At 32.0% G+C, this 17116-nt stretch overlaps 5 protein-coding genes across 6 annotated transcripts; 3 read left to right on the forward strand and 2 right to left on the reverse strand.

Annotated features, from left to right (window-relative positions):
• Window positions 1–180: 180 nt before the first annotated feature.
• Window positions 181–6351, reverse strand: LOC128392483 (interleukin-1 receptor-associated kinase 4-like). Its single transcript, XM_053352510.1, has 4 exons — window positions 6318–6351; window positions 5531–6168; window positions 695–784; window positions 181–607 (listed from the first exon to the last, which is right to left on the reverse strand). The coding sequence occupies exons 1-4, from the start codon at window positions 6349–6351 to the stop codon at window positions 500–502; spliced, it is 870 nt and encodes a 289-aa protein (XP_053208485.1). The 3' UTR covers window positions 181–499.
• Window positions 1443–5481, forward strand: LOC128392319 (dual specificity mitogen-activated protein kinase kinase 7-like). Its single transcript, XM_053352324.1, has 7 exons — window positions 1443–2325; window positions 2566–2679; window positions 3386–3649; window positions 3730–3909; window positions 3980–4194; window positions 4273–4318; window positions 4529–5481. Exons 1-7 carry the CDS (start codon window positions 1978–1980, stop codon window positions 4613–4615), a joined length of 1254 nt encoding a protein of 417 aa, XP_053208299.1. The 5' UTR covers window positions 1443–1977; the 3' UTR covers window positions 4616–5481.
• Window positions 6352–6492: 141 nt separating the features above from the next.
• Window positions 6493–7916, forward strand: LOC128392321 (39S ribosomal protein L47, mitochondrial-like). 2 transcript variants are annotated; one of them, XM_053352327.1, is made up of 4 exons: window positions 6493–6899; window positions 6972–7266; window positions 7369–7688; window positions 7750–7889. In XM_053352327.1, exons 1-3 carry the CDS (start codon window positions 6617–6619, stop codon window positions 7682–7684), a joined length of 894 nt encoding a protein of 297 aa, XP_053208302.1. In that variant the 5' UTR covers window positions 6493–6616; the 3' UTR covers window positions 7685–7688; window positions 7750–7889. The 2 variants fall into 2 exon arrangements, with proteins under 2 accessions (XP_053208302.1, XP_053208301.1); XM_053352326.1 differs by having other exon boundaries at window positions 6495–6899; window positions 7777–7916.
• A 787-nt stretch (window positions 7917–8703) lies between these two features.
• On the forward strand, window positions 8704–10982 carry LOC128392322 (uncharacterized). The gene is made up of 2 exons (XM_053352328.1): window positions 8704–10224; window positions 10314–10982. Exon 1 carries the CDS (start codon window positions 8795–8797, stop codon window positions 9638–9640), a length of 846 nt encoding a protein of 281 aa, XP_053208303.1. The 5' UTR covers window positions 8704–8794; the 3' UTR covers window positions 9641–10224; window positions 10314–10982.
• A 246-nt stretch (window positions 10983–11228) lies between these two features.
• On the reverse strand, window positions 11229–14031 carry LOC128392317 (ubiquitin carboxyl-terminal hydrolase 30 homolog). Its single transcript, XM_053352323.1, has 4 exons — window positions 13465–14031; window positions 13298–13395; window positions 13016–13114; window positions 11229–12583 (listed from the first exon to the last, which is right to left on the reverse strand). Exons 1-4 carry the CDS (start codon window positions 13688–13690, stop codon window positions 11738–11740), a joined length of 1269 nt encoding a protein of 422 aa, XP_053208298.1. The 5' UTR covers window positions 13691–14031; the 3' UTR covers window positions 11229–11737.
• Window positions 14032–17116: the final 3085 nt, after the last annotated feature.

Consider the following 17116-nt stretch of genomic DNA (forward strand, 5'->3'; position numbering starts at 1 on the left):
GAGGTCACTCGAGTTTTCCGACAAAAGATGGAGGCCAGGGAGATGCTTTTGATGGTAAAAGGAAGGCTTCTTCCTTTATTTGATTGTGTGGAAACGGAACCTCTGATCAACAAGGTGCTTGGTGATGGAGAAATCAGCAATGAGTGTCTTTTTAAATTGGAAGAGAAATTTATTGATTCGAAGGTTGTGTATGTCGAAGTAGATGTTTGCCATCAAGATTCAGATCGAGTTGAAAATTTTGATGGAAATTTATGTAGATTAGAGTTTCATCTCTGAGAAGTTAAGAAAAGGCTTATGTTTCTAATATGAAATTTAGTAATTAAATCTTTACACTTTGATTATACTTTTGCTCTCATTTTAATTTGTTCATTTTATTTATAATGTTGAATTTGCCCTTAACCCGGTTCACTCGATTTCGGAGGTTCACTTCATGTTTACCTGGTCATCATAATTTGTCCATCACTTTGGTTCAACGTGCAAGTGACTCTATATATGCTCTCTATATCTCATCGAATGGACTTAATCCCGTTACGAGTTCTAACAAGACAATACCAAACGCGTAAATGTCCATGAACATTAGCATCAGTCCAGCGTTTTCGAGGAGATACTGTTATTAGAAATTAATTGTATTCGATAGTTAATCAAGTGAAAGTTGTTAATTGTTACTAATTAACGAGAAAAAATGTTAACTGACCAATAGGAAAGTCTTTGAATCTAAGGTACAAATACCACCGAGACTGAAGCCGATCCGATTGATATTCATTCGTTCACAGGTCGCTAATAACTGAGATTAAATTGTGATTAGAAATTAATTGTTCGAGTTGTTGATTGTCAATGACTCACTTTTAAATTCGTAGATAAAGTTAATTTACAATGTCGAAAAGATTTGAATGAGTCTCGTTGATCGGCTTTTGGTCCCGATTAGACAAACAACTGTCTCAAGAGTTTATTTGAGTTGAGTGCGAATACAACAAAGGCCATGATCATCGTGTTCTGACTGAAAAGCCAGAATGACGGAGTAACCGTCGATAATAAATGTACCAGATTAACAATAATTATCAAAAGAAATGCGATCAAATTAGAATCGATCTGATCGAAAACGATTCAAGTCAAACTGAGAAAGAGAGCTAAGGAGTGACATCTATTGGTTTACCTTTTCTCTTTCTCCAAATAAAAGGTTTTCATTCACCTGATTGTTTGTTAGTAATTCGTTAAAGCGGCAAAATCAAATTCCACGAATCTCCAACTCAGCTAATCAATGAATTGATGAATATTAACAGGAGAAAATAAGTATCTCATTGAAATTCTCATTCGAAAACAATTAATCAAACCGAATCCCTAATTAATGAATATTCGATAAATGAATTTATTTGGTTTAATCCATTTTCGAGCCAACGAGCCGGTAGATTCACTGAAGAGCTGATAAATCAGCGTTCGGAGCCACTGAATGATTCTGTAATTGTGACTTGAGTGAATCTTTTTTAATTTGTTTCTAAATCAATTAAACTAATTGATTGGTTTTTCTCTTTTTTAATTACAGTAATTCTATACTGTTAATCTAATATCTATACTCAACTATTCTCAGATCAACTGATTGAAAGGGTTACATCAATCGAACCATTTTAACAACAAGTGTTTGTTTGTTTTCTGTTGAACGAGGAGCAAAAAAGCTGAAAACAAGAGATTGATCCTTAATATTGAAACCTCTTTCTCTTTTCTTTCTCTTCTCTCTCTCTTTCCTTTCTTTTCTCTCTCCTTGTTCATTTTTTAATCATTCTTTTCTCTGTTTCATCATTAATTCTCACCCTCTATCTCTTTCATCTTTATCTCCCTATTTACACAATTCTACCAACCCTATTCTCTCCCTCTCTCTGTTTTTCTAAACTTCCACCTTCATCACAGTGTTTTTCTCATTGGTGTTAAATAATTCATCATCACCATCATCATCATCATATAAAAAGTAAATAAATATACAAAATGCAATCGCTTGAATCAGTTTCCCAGAAACTCATGAGATTAGATCTACAAGTTAAAAAAGAAAACGCGTGCCATAGACTAGAGAATGATAGTATTATGGCCGCTCACTGTTTAAGTCCTCGACCTCGAATTCGGGCCTTACCCATTGACACCAATTATTACGGAGCAAATGGTAGAGCCTCAGGTAGGACCAGCTCACCATCTCGACCAATGAAACAACCAAAACCCCTTCTATTTACAAGTGATCCTTCCACTCCGTTGAATATTTCATCTTCATCTAGATCCACAAATAAGCCAAATTTAAGTGATCGATTCACCAGAAATTGTACACTTCAAGTTAACGGAAAGGTAATAATAATTTATCATCACCCATTATAATCAATCGACCTCCTGTGTTGTGAATAAAACAATGTTTATAAACAATTCTATGGAAATATAATGAAAGGGATTCCATCATCGACATCATCATTAGATAATAGCTTTGATCTATATATTAATCTATCATTTTTGTTTTGCTTTTCAATGTTTTCCAATTTCTAATTGTTTCTTTGTTTTTATCAATTCTTTTTCTTTCTCTATCACTTTTAGACTTATAAATGTGAAATGGAGGATCTAGAGTTTATCTGTGATCTTGGTTTTGGCTCTTGTGGTCAAGTAACTGAAATGAAACACAAAGAATCAGGAACAATAGTCGCAGTCAAGGTAAGCCGGATAATAAATCGTCATTAAAATTGTCACATCTCCACAAGAACTAAATAAAAAGAAGTGAGAAAAGAAAATGAAAAATTTTTTCCTTTCATTGATGGAAAATTTCTCATTCATTTTTTTCTTTCTCTCTCTCTCTCTCTCATGTAAAGAGGTACCAATTTAACCTTTTCAACGATAATCAACCTTGTGTGGTTTTTGTTTTCCATCTTATCTGATGAATGAAAGGGGATCATCAATATCAGATAATTAGATCACGGGATAGAGTGAAAAGAGCGCGTTTGAAATCAATTGCAAATCATATAATATAATTTGATTATTTCGTTTTTAGCTTATCATTATTTCACTCGCATCAAGTACATACTAATACAACTCTTCAGCTGACATTCCATAGGGTTTAATTGACATTTATTTGCTGTTAATATCCTCATTAGACAGAAGAAATCGACAGAGGAAATGAAAGTGGTTTAATGAAAAGAGAAAAACAAAACAATAATCATTAACTTAATTACTGTCACATATTAATTATTCTGCCAATCAATGTTTCGTTCTTTAATGACTGAAAATCTCTGTCTACAATTGATTGTTTATGTTTCGGTAACAACAAATACAAATCAATTCTAACAATTATTTCTCTTTCTTTCTTTCTTTTTCTTCCTCTCACCTGTTCTCATATCTCACCTGCGATTTTTACTATTACCAGCAAATGCGACGAAGCGGCAATGACGAGGAAACCAAACGAATAGCTATGGATTTAGATGTTCTTTTAAAATGTTCGTCTTGTAAATATATTGTCCAATGCTACGGTTATTTGATATGCAATTCAGAAGTATGGATCTGTATGGAAAGAATGACCACTTGCTTTGAAAAGCTTCTTAAGAAGTTAAATCCACAAACAGATGATGAAAATCCGAAGAATAAGAAACGAGGTGTACCTGAAGATGTTCTCGGTGCAGTTGCAGTCGCCGTAAGTTATTCACTTCATGGATTAATATCATTTCCGATCATCATTAATACTCATCATTCTGTTTTCTATTTCTTCATCAGACTGTGAAAGCCTTGAATTACTTGAAAGAGAAACATGATGTAATTCATCGTGATGTTAAACCCTCCAATATTTTGATTAATATGAAAGGTGATGTCAAACTGTGTGACTTTGGGATCAGTGGAAAACTAGTTAACTCCAAGGCGAGAACAAGACAAGCGGGTTGTGCCGCTTATATGGCGGTGAGTTGATTGCTTTCGATTGTAATGTTTTAATGCTAATTATATTTCATTTCTTTCTCTTTGATTTTAGCCTGAAAGAATTGAACCTCCAGAGCCTTCTTATGACGTAAGAGCCGATATCTGGAGTCTGGGAATAACTTTATTAGAACTTGCCACCGGTGAGAATCCTTATCCAGGCTGTCAAACAGATTTCGAAGTACTAACCAAAGTTATGATCGCCCCACCGCCAAGGTTACCTGAAGATGGTAACTTTATGCCACAATTACGACAATTTATCGACTCATGGTGATTATCTTATTGAATAGAAAATTTATTCTTGGGATTGTCTAATTTGTTTTTTTTTCTTCCTTTTCGTTGCAACAGTTTAATTAAAGATTTTAGAGCAAGGCCAAAATATAAAGAGCTATTGGTAAGTTTCTCTCTTCAAATTCTGTGACATGTTACCTCAGTTTTGAGAAACAATTAGCTACATTTATTGGCATTGATTTCTAACTCACAGTTAATCAAGATTTCAATTCCACTCGAATTCACTTACAAGCTGATTTGCTTTGATTGTTTTTCAATTTGCTAATTATCCTCATATTGATTGATTAATTTTTTACTCTTTTAATTGCAATAGGCCAGTGACTATATTAAATATTTCGACGATAAAGAAGTTGACATTACACCCTGGTTGGCATTGGTTTACGAAGAAGACAAGAAATAATTTTTGGCAGCAACGACTTCATCATCTTCATCATCAATTCCATCTTCTTTTCCTTTCCCTCTCTGTCTCAATATTCACCATTATCACAATCATCAATTTCATCATTCTACAACAACAGTCGAGATCCGAATTTACTTTGATTTTAGTGACTAAATCATCAAAACCAGAGAAAATGAAAGCTGCTGTTTTTTGATTCAATACCATCACACAACTAAATGAGCAATAACATTTGTCAAACTTTGCTGTCAAATGTAAATCCAATCATCGAATCAACTAATATACAAAATTGGATTTAAAATAACGAGTTATAGTTAATATAATCAAACGATTGTCCAAATGCCGATGATCACAGAGTTGTACAAATTTTCATAGTTGATTGGGTTCGAAACAAAGGCGAAGGTCAACCAACCAGCGATTCCCAAGCACGTTAACGGAGTTGCGATAAGAAAGAAATAAAGAAGAGGAAAAAACGCCTTACGTGTAGTGCATAACCAACGAATCCCCAATTTTCGACCTTGTTCATCAGGTCGGTTGTCGCTTCTCTCGTCGTTTTTTGAACCAACCATTGTCTCCAACGGGTTTTGATAACTTCGTCTTGTTCATTGAACTCACGATATTTATATGGTGACATTACAATCAGTCATTAAATGGACACTCGATTCACCCAACAATCGACAATCAATCAAATGAACTTTTGATTTCCAAGAAAAGTTTTCATTCGGTTTGTAAGATTGGCGACGAAAGATATTGATTAAATTTCTAATATCTAATTAATTAATCTCACATCTTTCAGATCGGACACATAATTAACACAATTAACATCATTAGACAATTAAAATATAATGATTATAACTAATGATTAACAATTTGGTTGTCATATCATTTTATAGTCTGACAGCATCGATTAAATCATTTGCAACAATCAACTTCCTCTATATCAACACACAATTTGTTAAATGTTGTTGGTTGTCCTCTTGTGGTGATCAAAGTAATATAAAATATTGACTTTCTATTGATCATCACAATTGATTGAGATGATTTAAAATCAATGCAATAGTTGGTCTGTCCAATTCCTGGATTCCAATTGTAATCTAATAAAATATTAGCACTTTTTATATCTCGATGGATAAATGAATTAGCGTGAAGATGATTAAGACCACGAGCCGATCCAATTGCGATTTGTTTCCTAATTGTCCAGGGAATCGGTTCGGTATTATTTAGACAAATCAATCGATCGCCAAGTGAACCATTGACCATATATTCATAAAAGAGGCATAAATTATTACCCTCACAAGCGATTCCAAGTAAAGCTAATAGATTTTCGTGACTAAATCGAGTTAGAACATCTAATTCACGAATAAATTGTTTACCATATTCATCTCGAACACATTTAATTGCGATCGGTTTATCTCGGCCCAAATAAACAATTCCATAAGCACCTTCACCCAATTTGTATCCACCTTCATTTAATGGCAATGAATTGAAAACGTCTGTCGATTGAACAATATCGAGTTGATTAACTTGATTGGGAGTTAATTGTTTCTGGAAAATCAATGTAAATAATCATTAAAATTGGATTCATTTTTTGGTAACAATTAAATACTAACCAGATTTGATTTATTTCCACAATTTATTTCGAGGGAACATTCGGTGAATTCGTCTTTCTAACAAAAGAAAACCAATCACAAAACTTAAAACTAACAATGGTTATCAACTACTTGAGCACAATTATACATGAGTTAACTAATTATAAGTTTCTCAGGTAAAAATTAATCTTTTTGAAGGCAAAATTGAGAAAAAATCTCAATAGAATCGCAACTTGAACCATGTGAAGAATTAACTTTTCCTCCAATAGATGTCGTTACCTGGAGAGACTTTTACTCTTCATTGATTTGAAATCAAAACAAAAATTTTGCTTCATTTTTTATATTGAATTAATTGAATCTTTATATTAATTAAATTTACTTTTATTCTCACTTTGATTTGTGCATTTCATGTATAATGTTGAATTTTTCCTTAGCCCGGTTCACTCTATTTCGAAGGTTGACTCCATGTTTACCTGGTCATCATAATTTGTCCATCACTTTGGTTCAACGTGCAAGTGACTCTATCGATTCAAGTCAGGAATCCAAATTAATCTCTTCATCAGCAAAAATTAATCCATCGACTGAACCATTAACATCAATAAAAAAGGATAATGGCGATTGTTGGAAAACAAATTTACCCTGTTTGAACGAATTTTTTGATAAAGAAGAAAATTGGGGAGAAAATGTGGTGAGAGTAGGTAAGATTCGTTGTTTGACATTCAATTAAATTTACTTTTCTAATATTATATTTAATTTTATTCTTATTTCAGGTCGTTCTTGGCGTCAAGAAGAATTGAGGATTAAATCTAATAGCGATCTACATAAATTATGGTTCGTCTTATATAAAGAAAAAAATAGGTTGCTGACTATGCAAGAAGCATGTAAAGCGGAAGGACATGTATTTCCTTCCGAAGAGAGGATAGAAAAGGTTGAAGAATCGATGGAAAATTTGGAGAAAATTGTCAGAGAGCGAAACAAAGCTTACTTCCAATTAGAAGTAGGTGAAAATGCCACAAGCGAAAGATCAATGGCATTCAGATTAGATCAATTTGGCCGATGGCGATGGTACGTATTCATTCATTTGTTACTCACAATTTATACGAATGATCTCGTTTTTGCTCATGTTTCTCATAATTACTTTTCTTTCTTTTTATTTTTACTTTTTAGGCAACCAATTTACGAACATTATAAACCATTTAGAGCGAGTCCAAATTGGAGAAAAGTATTTGGCCCTTGGTCAAGTGCAGATACTTTGAATTTTGCACGTGCTTATAGAGAGAGAAGACGAAACGCCCTGATTGCACATTTAAAAATTAAACACAGTTTAGTTCAGCAATATTTGAGGCGATTTCCGAACTTGGATATAAATTATCTACAGAAAAAATTTCCAGAAGTTCCAGTTCAATACATCAAAGATAATCTCAACTTTGATCCTGAGTATTGTCGACTGGTCAGCAAAGGAGCCTACGAGGAACTTCATTAATACGGTATATTGACTTTCTTTTGATCATAACAATTTATCGAGATGATTTAAAATCAATTCAATAGTTGGTCTGTCTTTTTTATCATATTCAGTTGAGTTTCGAGACAATTTAATAATCGCCATTGCCACATTGAGATCCAATTGACCAGCCTTAGGATCAATAATTGGTTCAACCAAATCAACTGTTAAATCATCATTAGAATCAATATCGATCACTGATTAGGACCATGAAAGGATATGGATGGACTTAATCCCGTTACGAGTTCTAACAAGACAATACCAAACGAGTAAATGTCCATTTTCGTAGTTAATTGTCCTCGAAATGATTCCGGTGCCATGTAAATCGATGTGCCAATGATTGTGGAGGTGAAATTGGTTGAAAATGAAGTTGATTGTGTTGAAGAAGATGATGAATAATTAAACCGAGACAATCCAAAATCACTAATCTTTGGATTCCAATTGTAATCTAATAAAATATTAGCACTTTTTATATCTCGATGGATAAATGAATTAGCGTGAAGATGATTAAGACCACGAGTTGATCCAATTGCGATTTGTTTCCTAATTGTCCAGGGAATCGGCTCGGTATTGTTTAGTCCGCCAAGTGACCCATTGACCACCAATAACTAATTCAATAATCACCAATCAATCATTATCATGTTTATAATTCTTTAATATAATCAGACCTCTTATATTTAAGTAAAATTGGTGTTTTGGTCAAAACAAATGAAAAAAATGCGGAGAATTTGAAATGATTTAATTCTCCATAGAAAAAGATAAATCTAATGAATAATTTCATTCGATATTCTCACTATTCTCACTAATCTCTCTCTCTAACCAATCGACTCGAAAACAAATTGCGATAATCAAATCGTCTTAATGATAAAAAATTCCAATCAATTCAATTCGAATCGAAAAGAATCCAAAAAGAAATTAAAATGATTCTATTTCCGAACAATCTGATTTTCTATTTCCCTCTTCTTTTCGATCCACTTATGATCCTCCCCTTTGTCTTTTGTTTATTACAAATCAAAAGCTCAACTTTCAGCTTTTTGTTTACTTTCACGACTGATTTCATGACTGATTTCTAGGTTCCTTTTAATTACCAACATGTACAATTTAAAAAGTTCTAGATTTAATTGTGTTAGTGCCATTTCATTACCTGTTTTATGTGTTCTCTTTGTCATCCTTCTCGAAAAGGTTCCTTCCCTGGAAGCTCATATCGGTCAACCTTGTGCATTATTTGATCTTTGTTGGCCTCCCAATATTCACATTTATTGTGATGATGATAAAATTTGTCGGTGTAGACCAGAAACTCCTGTAATTGTTGGTCCTCATCAATGTAAACGTAATAAATCTCATGGTGATAAATGTTCATCTGACCAAGAATGTATCTATTCAGATAACTATTCTTTCTGTGAATCCAATCTGTGTAATTGTATTGCCAATTACACTTATGATCCCTACCTGATGAAGTGTATGCACTTTTCAATCTCACAAAGGTCAAGTTTCAATGTTCTATACACCATGTTATCATCGGCTGCCTTATGGTTTATCCTGCTTTTCATTGGTCTTCTCATTAGTATTCCCTGTTGTTTAGCCTTTTTGTACCATTGTGTTTGTTATGAAAAGTCAAATGGAGAAATGGATTCATCTATATGCCAAGATACAAACACTCAGATGAGACTTGCTGAAAATGGGGCAAATACATTGAACAGAGAAGGAAGAGAATCAACTAGAAATATGAGAAATGGTATAGAAGGAGGAGGAAGTGGAGATGCAGCTCGAATTTCATCTCGTCATAATGAATTATCTTCTCATAAATCTTACGAAATGAGTTGTTTTGATGAACCACCTCCTTCCTATGATGAAGCTTGTAAACAATGTCGACCAGCACCAAATTTATCCAATCAACAACAACATAATACAAGTTTACCCGATGGTTCCTCTAAATGATAAATCTCTCTTAATCTATACATATAAATCCAATTCTATATCCACCGTGCCAAATAATATCATTCTAATGAATACCATTGATAAGAAAATGTAACTACTAATTAATCGACCCAAGAATCATGTACATGGATTTTTCAACTTAATTTATATTTATGGAAGTGACTGTATAATAAGCCAAGGTAATTGTTTCATCTAAATACCACATCAAGGACCAATTCGGATTGACCACAGTTTCCAAAAGATTCGAGGATATTGCTGATAATCAATTCAACCATAAATCAATATGAATTGTATCTGATTCTTCAACCATGTCAGCAATTAAGATCCAGTTTACAAAATGCTCTAAATTTTGTCTTTACCCAATTGTCGACCTTGTGATCTTTGGTACATTGATCTATCAGATGGAAATATTTACCTGAAGCTGATTGTGCTACATTCAAGCCAATTGATGACAAACTCAAGAGGCATAATAATTATGACGACAAAAAAAACAATTAAAAACATCAACTGACGATGGGAACAGGAAATAACAATGGTTATGTCAATAATTGAAAGCTTTTCATAGTCAATGGAAAAAGTAAATTGTAAGTTGATTATTCAAAACAAAAAACAGTAGTTTATCCTTGTAAATTGTTGATTGTTAATTACTTTTCTTTCGTAATTTTTGTTACAGGAAAAAGCTATAAAAATGAAAACATATTCAATTGTTTTTTGATTGTTCATCAGAAATCATCGACGAGGACATTTCACTTGATTGTCGAACACAAATTTTATTATAATTCTGGAATCTGAAGTTATGCCCACAATCAATTGGTCAACCATTTACAGCCACTGGAAGCACAATCAATTAAATTTACACCAGTCAAATTAAATTGTTAATGACGAAAAGCAAGAAAATGGATCAAACCTCTTAAAAGTCTCATACCTAAGCCCCAACCCCACAAATGGTTTGACCATTGGTCAAGAAAATGAAGTGAAAGTAAAGAAACAAACAAATCTTCTGGTTAATCAGTGAGATCTAGAAGATGTCGTTCAAAACAATTTGATCTCATTAGTGCAAATCAATGCAATTTAAACCTAAAAAAACTATTAACTTATTTAAATTTCATTTCATTTTACTTTGGTCATTTAATGGATCATAAAAACAAATCAAGAGCTTTTTAATCAGATCAAAAAAGCAATACATTCATTTTTATGCTCTGTCATCTCAACTTAATTAACTAGACTTAAATTTAAATTGTGTTGCCACCTTTTAATTGTTTTACATATTTTGTAATGTTTTTTTTAATCCAATTCCAAACAATTAATAGCAATCAATAAACCTGTTAATGAATCTATAAAATGGGAGCAAATTTAATTCATCAACTAACCTGTTGATTTATCAACTATCTAATTGAATGGAGAAATTGGTTAGTAAATCAAAAGTAATGTTAATCAAAAGATTGAAATGTTTCACTAATGAATAGGAAAATTAGGTAAATGGTGAAAGAAATTAATAGATGATTAAGATTAAGTAGGTTGAGATCATTGGCCGGAATAATTGTAATGATAAGATTCAATTGTCAACTTAATGATTAGTGCAATTCAATTTTACGATAATGATAAACCATCCATAACGGTTAATTTTTAATCTTCAGGTAAATCAATTTGATTATTTTTTACACAAAATCAGTGTAAAAGTTACAAAGTAACAAGCAAATGAATGGGAAAAGTGTTTGATTGAATACAAATGATTTTTTATGATAAGAAAATGTCATCATCGGAATTAAGATGAGCATAAACAATTAGCTTATCATCTGGTGTAGTTTGTTGATAGAGAGACTAGAAAATCAATGATGATGATTATCATTGAGCTATTTTACAATTTAGAAAACTTTCAAAATGAATAAAAATCAAGTAAAAAGGTGAACAGATTGAAATTTTTTTCTAAATTGGTGAGAAATCGTTTTGAGATCTGAAAGTGAATTTGATTTACTTTCACATCGATCTTATTGGAAAGTCGAGATGAAAGAAAATTTGATTTTTTCGGCATTGAGGGAAATCCTTAATTGCTCCTTTATTGAAACAATGAGAGTTAATTGTTCTCCATTGAGCTTTTTATTCCTTCAATCTTTCATAAAAGAGCATATATGCTGGCCTGGAAAGAACTTCCATCAAGGTCACAGGTCGAACTACTTGGTCTGAGGTGAGATACCAAGAAGAATCGTTTCCCACAACATTCCGTCGATAAGTAATAAAATGACCAGATTGAGAATCTCCGATGTGAACGATCGTTGAAACCAAACGGTAACGATATTTGACTCGATTGGATCCAAATAATTTGTTATTGGTATTTGAACCGAGTAAAAGGTTTGGTAAAAGTGTGGATGAAGGGTGTGGATAAGGTGTGACAAAAGAACCTAAAAAAGCACCACCAATAGAATCGAGATTATTTTTCTTTGGATCAATCGTCTTAATTAATCGTTGTTGGTAAACATAATCATCCATTGTGAGATATTCGGGAAATGAGACATGATCTGATTTTTTGACAGCCATTCCATTTGGAAGCCATGTTAACCGGTGAAAGTGAATACAAAGTATTTGTGGTAACTTGGCAAAGGTTAATCTTTTAACGAAATCAGGATTATCTCCAGATTTACTGCATTCTTCACATCGTACATTTTGAATAATCTCATTTCTGACAAATTTATCAAGACAATTCTTGAGACTTGATGCAGCACCAGTGAGCAATACACTTGGCATTGCCAAAGAAACTGAATAAAACCCCTCCAAGTGAACTGGATACTTGTAACCACAATTAATACATTGTAATTGACTGGCCAGTAATCCCTTGGTGGGTAAAGGTCTAGGGATTAATCCAGTGATTGAAGTAAATGCATCTTGGGATCCACGAGTTGTTATCCGAGGTGATGATTTATTCCTTAAACTATTTTTCATCAATTCCTGTAAAAATATAGTCAAGGGAGAAAAAAGAAAAAGAAATGGATTAATCATATGATGGAAAATGATTCGTATACAAATTTCAAGGTAATTACAATCAGTGTGAGATCTTTTTTTTATCATAATTATGATTGTTCATTCTTCCAAGGCCTCCAGTCATCATCCCTTTCATTTCAAATAGACTCACTCAATAACAGTATCATCCTCATCCTAATCATCATCATCTGAGGATCACCTCATGTTGTGATTCAACATCATCCGATTTTGCTAAATTGTTAACTCATCTAATCTTTGGCAAGTAAACAATTCTTACCAAAAAAAAGGAGATTGAGTAACATTTGTTTTCGTTGAAATTACAATATTGAAAGTTTGGCTTCCTTAAAGATCAACTCATCAAAACGACAATCGTAATCATATTGATAATATTTTGCTTACCTCCATCAAGATTGCATCGCTCAATGAATAGACAGGCATTGATGAATAAAGTTCACTTTCCAGTGTTGTTGTAAGTGCATTAAACAATTCATGAGCATCCTGAACAATTAAAAAGAAAACATGATTAACACAAAACAATTGATAAAATGGTGATAAACAATGGCTTCAGATAGGGAATGAAGAGCTTAACCCTTAATAACTAAATAAAAGACTTTAACATGAGAATCTAAATATAAGACGATTGAAGGTTTATGGAGAAATTAATTGTTATGATTTAATTACCTGCTCTCCATTTGGAATCCTCCAACGATGATATCTGAGAGCATTTAAAACGCCTTGAGATGAGGCATTGGTGTTACCTTTATCTCGTTGATTAATACCTAAGAAATTGATAGAAAATATGAAAATCCATTTGCTTTGAGACAATTAAATCACTAATCATCACTTACTTTGTATGGTTGTGAGTAATGAAGAGGTTAATTTGTTTTCCTTTGGGCAATTTTCCCTTGTATTGTTATTCCCATTGATCACATCGGTCAACCATTGGTCATTTAATTTGGATGAATATTGAAGCCAATTAACAATTGATCGGCAACCAGCTAATGATTGGATAACCGCATTAACGAAACACTGACTTCCATAATTAATTAATCCAGTTATTCCTTGATCAAACATATTGAAACAAAAACAATAACAAAATAATAAAAAGATGAAACACAAGGAAAAGAAAACAGAGACAGAGAAAGAAAAACCAGAAAAAGAAAGAGAAATTAAAATAGACAGAAAAAAATTCTTTTCTTTTCAAAGTTGTTGATTTGTTTACATGAGAATAAATTGTTTTCTCTTTTGTTCACATTTAATTAGTGATTAGACTAAATTAGTTTCATTTTATTCTAACAATTGCTAGTCTCTGGCGATTAATATAAAATGGAAACAATTAAAAGATTGAAGAAATTGTTGTTCAACTGTTGTTACGTTTAAGTTGAGCGATTGTCGATTGTTAGCCTAACAATGTTAGGTAACTGGTAGTGGAGATTGAAGTGAATCAACTAACTACAGTTAATAGTGAGCTTAACAATCAAGACAGTCGCAATTGAGACAAGTGATCAACGTTAAAATATGAGAATTCAAATAAATCATCAACATCTCACATCTAATTTTGTGTTAAATTGATCATCATCATGTTCACCTGTGTAATTAAAATGGTTTATAATTAACCAACAAGGTGATTTTTTGATTGAAATTTAATTTAGTTTACTTGGTTATCGTAACTGATTGAGTTGAATGATTTAATTAGTGTTGATTATCATTAGTTGTCTGATGAGTTGATTAACTATTTATATCAATTGAGAGAGGCTTAACTACGGAAGTAAACTGTTCAATACTAAACATTATCTTTGTTCAACAATTAACTTACCAAGGTGACAATTTAAAAAGGAAAACTTGATTTTCTTCAAACGATTAACAATTTAATCAACAAACAAAAAAGATTCACGTTTACTGAAACAATCAAGTTAACCTGATTCATTTAACGTTCACTGATTTTGACAATTTAATTTTTTTCTATTGGTTGATCACACAATTAATACGATTCACGTTTTTTGATGCAAACATTGAGAAAGAACCTGATGTGCTACAGAGACACCGAGACCCTTATTCGAAAGCTTTTCAAATTCCGCACCAACAAAAAATAGAACGATTGTTGTAAAGGTCGAGGGTCAAAAGTAAAAATTTTTTCAAATTTTCTCTTTCTTTTCTCTTTCTTTTGACTTTTGCTTCTTTTCGTATCCTTCAAATATTAGTATTGTTTAACAGTTGCATTGTTGTTAAAAATGATTTTAAAGAGAGAGAGAGAGAGAGAGAGAGAGAGAGAGAGAGAGAGAGTTTTGGTTAAGATTTAAACGACTAAATAAGATTCACTATAAGAACTTTTAAGGTTAAACAATATCAATCGACCACTAGTCATTAATTACTCAGATAATTTTATTAGTTAAATTCACGATTATCAAAATTAACTACAATTAAACTATAATCAAGTTGGTCACCATAAAGGTGCCAACTCAACTAATCCACCAAAATGGTGGATTCAAGGAAAAGGAAAAGAGAGAGAGAAGGGGAAAAATTAAAGGGGAAGATGAGGTGGTTTGGACCAGGTATTAAAACAGGTTTAGTACCTGGTTAAAGTTGTTATGACATTATCCGGACGCCATCCTCGTAAAGTCCCTTTTACGAGCAGAATTATTCAAACGACTCGGCAGACTATCCATATCGAAGGTTGCAGTTAGATTGTTCAATTCCAGTATGCTAATAAATTCAAAAGGTTAATAAATGAAATTACCCAACACCAAACCCAATCACCGAGTTGATTAATTATTGATTAAATTTGTTTTTAAGATAATAATATTCAGCTTCCACGGCATAATCCTTAAATTCATCCATTGAATTTACCTTTACCACAGCAATATACTTTAAAATACCAGGGAGGAATCCATTTTTAATATATCTTATTTTATCATCGAAATCCATATTTGGGTCAAGTTTAGCACACAGGCCAACCATTTCAAAGAAATAAGATATAACATCTTGACCTTCGTGTTGCTTTTTATTTTCAATTTTCGAGCGTAATTCATCTTGGTATAGCGAAGGTTGTTTGAAAGCTGCGAGTAATTTAGCTTTCAAATCACTGAAAGTAGTTGGTCGTTGATCGACAGGTTTACTTCTTATACTACTAGCATACCAATCTTTAGCGGGACCAATTAAATAAACAGGTAATCGTCTTAATTTATCAATATTATTTAAGCCAGCGGCTTCAGTTATTTGTTCAAAATCGTCAAGCCAATCATAGATATCAGCATTATTTCCATCAAAGTTTTTAATATTGTTTAACAAAGTATCATCAAAATATCGGCTCGTCATACTTAAGAATCTTTGTTCAATGTAGACTGACTATTAAATCCAACAAAAGCGAACCAGCAATCTTGAAATGAACGGCTAACTCAATTAACCAAAAAGACAAAAGTTTCACAGATTCTGGAACAACGGACAATCGAATCAGTTACTTGAACGACAATTCATCAAAATAACTATTTATAACTAACTGATAATCAATAACTAGATTATCCAAAGACTCAAATACAAAATTTTCTGTTATAACAAATTTTCCAAACGAAATTGACTATTGAATCCAAAAAAACGAACCAACAAATCTTGAAACGAACGATTAACTCAATTAATCAAAAGGACAAAAGTTTCACAGATTCTGGAACAACGGACAATCGAATCAATTAGGAAGAAAAAAATAAAATTTTCTCAATAGGGTTTAACAAAGATGATAAACCATGACCTGTTTATCAAACGACATTTACCAAATGTTGAACGAAATTAACCAATTGACGAAGATGATAAACAATAACTAGTTTACCAATCAAATTTTAAACGGAATTGTCCAAAAGACGAAGGTGATAAACAATAACTAGTTTACCAATCAAATTTTTAAACGGAATTGTCTAAATGACGAAGGTGATAATTAATAACTAAATTATCAATCGAATTTAACCAAATGTTGAACGTAATTTACCAATTGACGAAGATGATAATTAATAACTAAATTATCAATCGAATTTTAACCAAATTTTAGACGAAATTCACCAAAGGACGAAGATGATAATTAATAACTAAATTATCAATCGAATTTAACCAAATGTTGAACGTAATTTACCAATTGACGAAGATGATAATTAATAACTAAATTATCAATCGAATTTAAACCAAAGGACGAAGATGATAATTAATAACTAAATTATCAATCGAATTTAACCAAATGTTGAACGTAATTTACCAATTGACGAAGATGATAATTAATAACTAAATTATCAATCGAATTTAAACCAAAGGACGAAGATGATAATTAATAACTAAATTATCAATCGAATTTAACCAAATGTTGAACGTAATTTACCAATTGACGAAGATGATAATTAATAACTAAATTATCAATCGAATTTAAACCAAAGGACGAAGATGATAATTAATAACTAAATTATCAATCGAATTTAACCAAATGTTGAACGTAATTTACTCAATCAAGTTACTCAATCGTTT

The sequence above is a fragment of the Panonychus citri genome, unplaced genomic scaffold (assembly GCF_014898815.1).
Source record: "Panonychus citri isolate SS breed McGregor unplaced genomic scaffold, ASM1489881v1 Contig00136, whole genome shotgun sequence".
Lineage (NCBI taxonomy): Eukaryota > Metazoa > Arthropoda > Arachnida > Trombidiformes > Tetranychidae > Panonychus > Panonychus citri.

Excerpts from the sequence above, each read along its gene's own strand:
- LOC128392317 (XM_053352323.1), bottom strand. The coding sequence starts at position 13,690 with ATGTTTGATCAAGGAATAACTGGATTAATTAATTATGGAAGTCAGTGT. Across the intron at positions 13,115-13,297 it reads GGATTCCAAATGGAGAGCAG|GATGCTCATGAATTGTTTAA; the intron begins GTAATTAAATCA and ends TTAATTGTTCAG. Across the intron at positions 12,584-13,015 it reads GCGATGCAATCTTGATGGAG|GAATTGATGAAAAATAGTTT; the intron begins GTAAGCAAAATA and ends ATATTTTTACAG.
- LOC128392322 (XM_053352328.1), top strand. The coding sequence starts at position 8,795 with ATGTACAATTTAAAAAGTTCTAGATTTAATTGTGTTAGTGCCATTTCA.
- LOC128392319 (XM_053352324.1), top strand. The coding sequence starts at position 1,978 with ATGCAATCGCTTGAATCAGTTTCCCAGAAACTCATGAGATTAGATCTA. Across the intron at positions 2,326-2,565 it reads CACTTCAAGTTAACGGAAAG|ACTTATAAATGTGAAATGGA; the intron begins GTAATAATAATT and ends TATCACTTTTAG. Across the intron at positions 4,319-4,528 it reads CAAAATATAAAGAGCTATTG|GCCAGTGACTATATTAAATA; the intron begins GTAAGTTTCTCT and ends TAATTGCAATAG.
- LOC128392483 (XM_053352510.1), bottom strand. The coding sequence starts at position 6,351 with ATGTATAATTGTGCTCAAGTAGTTGATAACCATT. Across the intron at positions 6,169-6,317 it reads TCAAGTAGTTGATAACCATT|TGATTTTCCAGAAACAATTA; the intron begins GTTAGTTTTAAG and ends GATTATTTACAT. Across the intron at positions 785-5,530 it reads TAGAGGAAGTTGATTGTTGC|TTATTAGCGACCTGTGAACG; the intron begins AAATGATTTAAT and ends ATTTAATCTCAG.
- LOC128392321 (XM_053352327.1), top strand. The coding sequence starts at position 6,617 with ATGTTGAATTTTTCCTTAGCCCGGTTCACTCTATTTCGAAGGTTGACT. Across the intron at positions 6,900-6,971 it reads AGAAAATGTGGTGAGAGTAG|GTCGTTCTTGGCGTCAAGAA; the intron begins GTAAGATTCGTT and ends TTCTTATTTCAG. Across the intron at positions 7,267-7,368 it reads CAATTTGGCCGATGGCGATG|GCAACCAATTTACGAACATT; the intron begins GTACGTATTCAT and ends TTTACTTTTTAG.